At 54.2% G+C, this 9537-nt stretch overlaps 1 protein-coding gene across 1 annotated transcript; it reads right to left on the bottom strand.

Annotated features, from left to right (window-relative positions):
* Window positions 1-8791, bottom strand: LOC100114069 (protein O-mannosyl-transferase TMTC2). The gene is made up of 9 exons (XM_001599188.6): window positions 8243-8791; window positions 4831-5071; window positions 3544-4777; window positions 3018-3132; window positions 2474-2559; window positions 1916-2160; window positions 1266-1406; window positions 1013-1097; window positions 1-784 (listed from the first exon to the last, which is right to left on the bottom strand). The coding sequence occupies exons 1-9, from the start codon at window positions 8326-8328 to the stop codon at window positions 453-455; spliced, it is 2565 nt and encodes an 854-aa protein (XP_001599238.2). The 5' UTR covers window positions 8329-8791; the 3' UTR covers window positions 1-452.
* Between the last annotated feature and the right edge of the window lie 746 nt (window positions 8792-9537).

Genomic DNA, 9537 nt, shown 5'->3' with positions numbered 1-9537 from the left:
TATATATATATATATATATATTGAGCTTGCGGTTACGAGGCGTCCAGAGATTCACTTGTATCGCGAGTATGAGTCGATGAAGAAAGAATAAGAAGAATTGAAAATATAAATCACAAATATACATGCAAGAATGAAGAGAACAAAATAAGGGAAGCTTTCTACGATCTCGTGTGTGTTATGAAATTTCTGCTGTCGGGGCGATACTTTCCAAAGCTTTCAGACATGCGCATTCGAAATTGTTCGTTCGTCTTATTCCAGCCCGTGAATGTTTAATCGGTTATCGGGTCGACAGTTTGTTCATAAGTTACGAGGAAAGTTGCATATGCGCTTCAGCGAAACAGTCGGAGTGTGGTTACACGCAAAAGAGAAGAAAACATCGCCTCGAAAGCCTCGAGACATACGGATCGTCTGAGAAGCTCTGAAGTCTGAAGAAGCGCGTAATCAGCCGCCGGTTAAGCCAGCAGCGCAGCGAGCTTGTGAAGATTCGTGATAGTGGTGGCGTCGCCGGGTTGAAGCCTGAGGGCTTCTCTGTAAGCGGCGGCAGCTTGCTGGTACTTGCCGTTGAGATGAAGTATGGCCCCAAGGTTGGCGTGGCTTCGCGCCTCGAACGGTTTCAGGCCTAGCGCGTGCCTGTACCAGATCTCGGCCTCCTCGCAGCGCGACGCGCGTCGCAAGCTCGAAGCCGCGGCCACTGCAAGCTCGTAGTCCGAGCGCGAGAGGGAGGCCGCCTCGAGGTGAGCCTCCGCTGCCTCCGATAGCCGGCCCTGCATGCTCAGGAAGAGACCTGCAAGATTTCATTTTATTCGATAATCGCATATACTGTTGGAATCGAGAGATTAAATTACGCCGCGCGATATGAAATTCACGAGTTTATAACTTGATTGTATAGACCGAGCTTCTGTTCTGCTACTTACAATATGCGCGTGATCGAATTTACGTTTCTTTTTCGTCGGCTAATTTTGATTAACGTGCCATTTTTTTTTAAAGACGTATATGTCAAGTATGTTCTCACCGTAGTGGTGATGCACGCTTGGGTCCTGCGGCGCGAGCCTGCGAGCGCGCAGGAACCACCTCTCCGCCTCGGACACGCGACTCGACTGAAAGCAATAACGTAATTTTCGACAATTAGTGCGCCGTTGCTTGTCGGAGAAGGCAGGGAAGAAAATCGAGGGAAATGGAGGAGAGCTTTTGGGGACAGTCACACGGGGGCCAGGAAAATAGCGGAAAATTACAAGCGACGAAGAAATGAAAAAAAGGACACTAACGTTACGAGCCAGAAGCTTTCCATAAGTTATGTGGGCGGGTACGTGGTCCGGCTGACTTGCCAGACTCGCCTGGAACCATTTTTCCGCCTCGTTGTATTGCTGCAGGCGAGACAGCGTCTCCCCGAGCAGATTGTACACGCTCTGCGAATGGAAATAAACGACTTGGTGTATAGCTTCATTGATTGTATATCGTGTGCGGTGTGCGATTGTATATTTTCTTCTTTTCAAACAACGTGGTTATTTGCGCCTGTGAAATCCCGCAAAGTTTGTACTTTGATTTGGAGAACAGATTGAATAAGGTCGACCGATGAGCTCTCGATGGTTAATAGATCTTACTATTTTCGCGCTCGAAATACATGTAGCGTAATCAAGCATTTTATCGACATTTACTTCAAACTTTCCTTTATCCGCGAAACCGCTGTTCGAATCTAATTTATTACTATATAATTGGCCGTTTCTATTATTTACACGAGGATCGGCAATTCTCTGAATAATTGAAAATTCGAACTTTGACAGCCGCGTACACGTTTTACGATAAATCGATGGCGAAGAAAGCCTCGTCATATGTTTAAACCACTTCTGACCTGGCATTTATACCAATCCAATTTGATGAGGATAAAAACAGATTCTATAAAGGTATATCCGTATACCTGGGGTGGATAATGATCGGGCAGCATCCTGAGCGCTTCCCGGTAGGAAGACAGAGCCTTGTGGAGCCGTCCCTGTTCGGCGTAGAGCGAGCCGAGCTGCAGTAAGGCCTGTACCCGAGCTGCCTCGTGGGCCTTCTTGTCCTTCAATGCTGAGCCGTCGAGGGACGCGCCAGCTCGGAGAACCGCCACCGCCTCGGTGCCTCGGCCTACCGACACCAGCGTAGCTCCCAGGTTCACGTAGGCCTCTGCAACAATTCGTTTAAAAATAGAAGAACTTTTTCTTGTCACGAATGCTTTTTTCGGCACAGCGCATTCGTGAATAAAGATATACACGAGCAAATGACATTTCGGGAACGAGACACTTCGCAGTATGTCGATAAACTTTATCCAGAGTCCTGTTTATTATTTCAAATCTTTATACATGTACCATTGGCTCGGTATTGCGAATAGATAGAGCACGGATTATGAGAAACCGCGGGAATAATATATAGAGGATCGCGACGGCGAGTAAAAATGAATAAAGACTGAGGCAATAAATAGATGAAGGAATTGACTTACGAGCCAGGGACGGTCGGAAGTGGATCGCTCTCTGGTAGCTCAAGATAGCCTCCTCGTAATTCCGTCTGCCCTGCTGAAGGATGCCCCTGCGAACGTGTAGATAGCTATGCATATCTGACATAATTATCCCCCTGCGAGCGCGCTCGCGTATATAACACATATAAAAGCGTTGCGCGCCGATAGCACACCCACACCCACACCCACACCCACACACTCTTATCGCGGCTTCGCAGCTCGCTTTCACCCGGCTTATCGACTCGATGCAGCTCCATTCTCCAGTCGCTCCGCGCGCGCACATAATAGGGGAGAGCCTGCAGATAGAGTCGCGTCTCAATCCCGCGCGGAGGAAAGTCGCCGGCTAATTCGTTCTCAAATAGATACGCCGCCTCATGCCTTCTCTCCCCCGCATTAAGTATCATACGCGGCTCGAATAGACGAGGGCAGAACGGACATAGATCTCCATATCTCCTGCGCGTGCATTCGATTTTGACTATCGTCAATATCTCGTGCCTTATACGTATTATATTATACATGAATAACTCACAGGTTGTAGTGGACGTCAGCCATGTTCGGTCGATATCTCAGCGCCTCGATGAAGGCTTCCTCAGCCTCGTCGACGCGTCCCTGGGCGCTCAGCACGCTGCCCAAATTGCCGTAGGCTGAAACACAATTCGATCCGCCGATTAACCTCGGAAGAATATGGGGCGAATACGGAGTGACCGCGTATCCCCCCCTGGCCTGACGGTATTTTTAATACAGCTCCTCTTCGGCCGCGCGCGCTGACTCCCTTTGATGAATGACCGCGCGAAAGAGCGGTGTAATTGTCAAGGAACATCTCGGGCGCGCATCGCTCCCAACTGCGAAGATAAGACGCGTTATTTTATTTATTGCCCCCGCAAGCGCGCGTTTCATCCCCTGCGGGCTTAATTGCGCGGCTGCTGCTGGTGTTTGGCCCCTCGCTCCACGCGCGTGTACCTCCATGCGGGCTGCTGGTTTTCGTCGGCTCGCCCTGGCACAGGAAGGGAGGCTGTCGGGGAGCAGCCGGATATCCGAGTAACAAGCTCAAGTACCTTTCGGCGGATTGATCCTCAGGGCCGACCTGTAGAGGTTCTCCTCGTTGTGCCAGTCGGCGTTCCTCCAGAGCGTCCTCGCGGCCATGCAGCTGAGCAGCAGCCCGGTCAGCAGGAGTATGCCCCTGGCGAGGTTGGGGCAGCCCTTGCGCCTGGCGAGCCGGTGCGCCTGGGAGATCGCGGCGGCCACACCCAGGCAGGCTCCGACGCTCGGCAGGTAGAGTATCCTCTCGGCGATGACGAAGCCCACGTAGAAGAAGAGGTTGCTCGCCGGGAGGAAGGGGAAGACGAGGAAGCCGAGGATGGTGAGGAGCGAGGAGGCCCTGCGCGTTGACATCGCGGCCGCGGCGGCGCTCAGCCGGAGCTGCTGCTGCTGCTGCTGCTGGCTCTGGTGGAAGCGGCGCTTCGGGCAGTGGCACTCGGCGACGGGCCCGTTGTTGTTGTTGGCCGCCCGGCAGCCGTCGGTGTGGCAGGCCCCGGTGCGCCGGCCCGCGCAGACCGGGCAGCTGTCGTAGACGGGCTTCTGCTGGTGCAGCAGCAGCTGCTGCTGGAGCAGAGGGTCCGGCTGATGGTGCTCGGCGGGCGGGGCGGCCGAGGCCCGGAGCCGGCGCAGGGCCCAGAGGCAGGCGAGGCCCAGGCTCGCGTAGAGCAGCAGCGACTGCAGGTTCCTCGGGTCGAGGAGCCCGGTGACCAGGGGCACGGCGCTCATGCCCCAGTCGAAGCTCAGCGAGCACGGGCAGAGCAGCATGCCCAGACTGGCCGCGGGCAGGTAGAGGAAGGTCAGGCCCCGGGCCAGGCGGGAGGGGTGCCGCGCCACGGGATTGTCGGCGCTCGCGAACTCCGGGGTCCGGCCGCCGGCCAGCCGCAGCCGGCCGAGCGTGATGATGGCCAGGCTCCCGGCGACGATGGTCGACGAGTTGGCCCAGCGGGTGCGCAGCTTGCGCAGCAGGGCCTCGCTGTGGCAGAAGTCCCAGAGCAGGCAGAGCGCCAGGGAGGAGATGCCGGTCTCCTTGGCCAGGGTCGCCAGCAGCGAGAAGCCCAGGGTGAGCGCGAGCTTGAGGACGGGCCAGTCGGCATCCTGGTGGTCCACGTAGAAGAGGAAGGCCCCCTGGGCGAAGAGGCAGGCGAGCAGGTCCGCGCGGCCCACTATCCCGGCCACCGCCTCGCTGTGGATCGGGTGGACCGCGAAGAGCAGGCCGGCTATCGCCTGCGCCAGCCGCTGGCCCGGCAGCACCTGCGGATTAGGGCGTTGATTATGCTGAATTTTCCGCAAAAAGGCGTGTATACCTTCTTGGCGATGCGAACGACGAGGGCCGTGCAGAGCGCGTGCAGCAGTACGTTGACCAGGTGGTATCCCAGCGGCTCGAGTCCGCCGAGCAGGTAGTTCAGCCGGTAAGTGGCCACGCAGAGCGGTCGATAGCTGCCGTGAGAGCCTCGCTCCCGCAGCGGTGTGCCCCAGAAGTCATTCTCCAGCAGCCGATACCACGGCGTGCTCGGCTTCAGGTCGGCGTTCGTCAGTATCGCCCGTCTTGGAATCACACAAAATAGAATAGATGTGTTTTTATATAAAATACAATGTAGGCGTTGCAAGCCCCGGAGAATAAAACGCAGCCTCTCTTCTCATCTCGCATCTCGCGCACGCTTGCTCGAGTCTCTCCTCTCGTCGGCCTGGAACTGTGTCACTGTGTAACGCGATGCGGCTGCTCTACAGCTCTAAAATTGTCCTGTGCGTGCAATAGCTGCGGACTTTATCCTCTTTTCTCCGATATGCACTCGCCGCTGTCGGGATGAATATTCAGATACGCTCCACATAGCGCCGCGCAAGCTCTGGATACGAGATGAAGTTAAATGTGCAGTAGAGGCCGAGCAATCCAAGATTAACGACTCTCCGATTCCGAACGTAAATATAACGCGAGGTTGCCTCTTCTAATCCCCCGACACAGGCTGCTGCTGCTCCGGAGAAGAAAAAGCTCCGCGCGCTCAACATATATGCAGTGGAATCGATTCGAGCCGGCAAACTTTATGAGACACGTTCCGAAAAGAAAAATGGAACCACCGCTGTATACACTATGCGCCGCACAGAGAAGTTGGCCCGACCGAGTGGAAGCTTAATTTTTCCGTGGACAGTCGCCCGAGCAGAAAGGCGGCCGCCCCTTTTAGAAAAGCGCCCCTCGCTCTCTCTCTCTCTCTCTCTCTCTCTCTCTCTCTCTCTCTTGAACTCTCCTTGAACTTTTTTCTTCTTCGGATGCGCCGAATTGATTCCCTTTAAATTTTACGAGGCTTCGTCGCTTAATCGATGTTCGATACGGCGCGAGACCCTTCGAACAAATCGGGGGGTATAAGCTTCTATTTCAGGTTTATACCGCGCGCCTATGTGAAAATTTGATGGACGTGGCTCGCGCGAGGTCCTTGCGCAAGGACCTTATACGCGCGCTGCAAAGGGTCTATTCATTATGATAAGCTTTATCGAGGAACTCTCATCTCTTCTGGAGCGATGCATTATTGATACGCGCATCCGCTGTGCCGAATTACAAAGCGAGCGCAGAGAAGAGCCGCATTGAATAAAGGAAGCCGTGTGTCTCCTCCGCGTTTATCCTCTTCGGAAGTTGTAACGTATATACATATATACGCACGAACAGAATAAGAAGCCGCTCTCTTCCCGCACGTATCCCATTGAAACTGACAAACAAAAATTAGTGGCCGGTATGGGCTTCCCCCTAATTTTTCACAAGAAGCGCAAAACTCTCACCGAACAGTCAATCGTGCAATTACGCACAGCCCGGCATCGGAATTCCGACGATCACCCGCCCCCCCCCCCCCATGACGCTAGCGCGCGCGTGTGTGGGGTGGTCGTATCGATTTCACCGAGTTTCCACTCCGTAATACACGCGCGCGCGCGCGGGCGCTCGCTTGGAGGGTGAACGAAAAAAAATCGGTCGTTTCAAAAGTCGCGTAATAGAAAAAAAGAAAGTTTCGCCGCGCACACGAGTTTCCCCTCCGCACTTGGCGCCCCTGCGCGATTGCTCATCTCGGCGATTCCAATTTACGCGCGCACGCGAGAAAAGCGTGCTCGCGCGCTAACAATGTTCTTTCTCTCTCTCTCTCTCTCTCTCTCTCACTCTCGGAGGCAGAAAATGGAGCGATATCGCGTGCTCTCTCCTCGAGAGCCACTTGTCCGCGCGCGCGGGCGCTAATATATCGCGGAGAGGCTAGCTCTGGCAGAGCACTTGCGGGCCCGAAAGAAAAGGAGAAATAATCGATATATGCGACCAGCGCCGCGCGTATATATAGTATATAGGCGTAGATGGTTTGAGCCACAGCAACAGGTATTATGTACTGCATGCGCCGATCAGCCCAGGTATGTGCAGTGTATATATTATTATACGCGTGTGGGAATTATTTCTGAAAATTCAAAGATATAGCTATAAACAGCTCGTGATACTGTATACGCGAGGCCTGATTGAAAGAGTAGTCGCAATGCTGCGTATGTGTACTTTTCATTTCCCCTGCTTTTTATTGCTTTTGGAGAGTGTGAAAAAATAATTAGTCCATTTAAGGGGGTGCGGGGTGGATCGTTAAAAAGGCCGGGAGTTTTTCGACTTGGCTTTTCGAGTTATATACGAGTCTCCGAAAACTTGAGCAATATCGAGTTCGCGACAGATGCGCCTACGTGTGACGGAGGGCCGCTGCGTCACATGTGCGCGCTTAATTAAATAAGGGAAAAAAAGCGAGCGACGACACGGCGAGCGGTGCGGCCGAACAAATTTCTGGACCGTGACGCCTCCCGAGGCATAATAAGATAGAGTTGCTCGCGAGAGATGAAAAACGAGCCGCGCGTTATACGTGTGCATAACAGATATGCAGACGCGCGCGGCAATCTAATCCCCGCGAAAGGCCTTTAAACGGGAGCTATTGTGCAGCTGATGTATATAGACATGGTCGTCGGGGATCGCGGACAGGCTGAAAAATGGGCTTATCGGCTTTCGGCGATACTCTCGCCCCGTCGATTCCCGAGCTGGCAATTCTCGCCTCTTCCTTCTCGATTCTTATTATTAATCTAAAAAGCCAAATCTCCGAGCCTACGAGGGAGGGGGAGACTGCGAGGGGCTGTTCGCATGGCATTACCAGCCAGTAAATCCCCGCAGATAAGCGCGCTCCACCCTTGGAGAGGCAAAAAATTTTGGTTAACGAAATCTCGAAAGCAGTTTATCAGATCGACGGGAGAGCCCCGAGGCGCGCTTATCGAATATTGGATAAAAGTTTGCGACCGCTCGCGGCGAGTGTATAGTCCCTTATTTGCATGTCTAGTCGCGTATATATGGTACGAGTGAGAGCGAGAGGGAGCGGTATATAGGTTCTCTCCCCATCCCGCAAGTGTTAAAGCACGAAATTCGCCCCGGGCTGAGAGTGTACACACGCGCACGCGTACAGACACGGAAATTCCGGCCGGTCGCTCTCTCTCTCTCTCTCTCTCTCTCTCTCTCTCTCCCTCCGCTGCTGCAGCTGCGCGCGAGTGCGGAGGAGAGATTCCTCCTTTTTCCGCCTTGCCGAGCTTTTATTGGTGTGCCTGTGCACGAGTAACGTGTACACGGACCGAATCAGAGCGTCAGAGCAGAGCTGCAGGAGCGGTCGGGATTAGCTGCCGTCATAGACACGCAGCGGGAATAATGATCCGGCATAAGTATACATATGGAGGTACCTATCGTCGTAGACGAATCCCGCGTAGATGGTGTTGTAGTAGAGCGCCGCGGCTACGAGAGCGCAGGCTACAGCTAGGACATCCATGGCGCATCCTCGTCCTCGGGCTCGGCCCCCTCGCTCGCTGCTTCTATAGTATCAGCGGCGGCCAGATTTCTCTCCCGCGCTGATGGCCTTTTCCCTCTATACGCGCAGAGCGCTGCACCGAGTGGACTTGTTGCACGCACACACTCAGCCGCCCGACGCAGTTACGCGACACTCGGCACTCGCACGACGTATATACCAGTGCAGTACTCCGGAGGCTGCGTCCTCTTCCGTCTCCCAGACAGCGACACTCGGATGAGGATCCAGGATCCAGCTCGGCTCGCTTCACTGTTTATTCGGAGCTTCCTCGTCGCACAGGCCACACTCGGCGCGGCCAATTATCGCCGATTAATCGCTGCGTCCGCGCGTCTGTGCAACACGCGAAGCTGGACTTATCGGGCGCAGAGCGAGCTGCGATCCTGTGCAGGCCGCGTTCGCCTACTGGCGCTCGGCCTCCCAGCGTCAGGAGGTTTATATCATGCCCGAGAGAAACATCGATCGGACGGGCGCCTGCGCTCCTGCTGCCGCCGTCTCTCTCTCTCTCTCTCTCTCTCTCTCTCCTCCTTCTCTCGAGCTCTCTATCGCCAGCCGCGCGCGCGCGTGTGTCTCTGTGTGTGTACGTGTGTATATCGCTGGAGCTGCTGCTGCTACTGCTGCTGCACGGGCCCACCCTCACCGGGCAGAGAGAGAGAGACAGCCAGTTTTCGCTCGACGACGAGAGGGGCTTTTGCTCTTTTGGGGAGGTTTGCTCTTTTTCAAGGCAGGACCGAGCTGTAGCTTGCAGCCACGGGGACTGATTTCGGGTCGCGAGATCAGCCAGTCGCCGTTTATATTTATGTACGGGTTGGGTCGAAACAGAAAAACGATTGGGAATCGAGCTACATCGTAATATTGGCTTGCCGCGATTCGGTTTTGGGCGCACGTGTTTAGTTCGCGCGGTGCAGAAATACGAATCTCAGATCTGCAAAAGCTTACTGCATAACACCGAAGCAAAATTTATAGCTGTACGTCGCACTTCATCGGTTCTATTACGCTGCTCTTAAATCTAAATACGGAGACGTCCGAGTAGATAGAGTCCGGGAACGGTCGGCCATTGCCTGCACAACCGATATACGTCGTTTTATATATTTTTTCGTCCGTCTCCTAATTCGAGAAATGCGCATTACTACTATCTCCGCTCGATACAATTCGAGCTGGGAAATAAAACGAGAA

The sequence above is a fragment of the Nasonia vitripennis genome, chromosome 1, assembly GCF_009193385.2.
Source record: "Nasonia vitripennis strain AsymCx chromosome 1, Nvit_psr_1.1, whole genome shotgun sequence".
NCBI classification, from domain to species: domain Eukaryota; kingdom Metazoa; phylum Arthropoda; class Insecta; order Hymenoptera; family Pteromalidae; genus Nasonia; species Nasonia vitripennis.
This window is presented reverse-complemented; position numbering and strand designations above follow the sequence as displayed.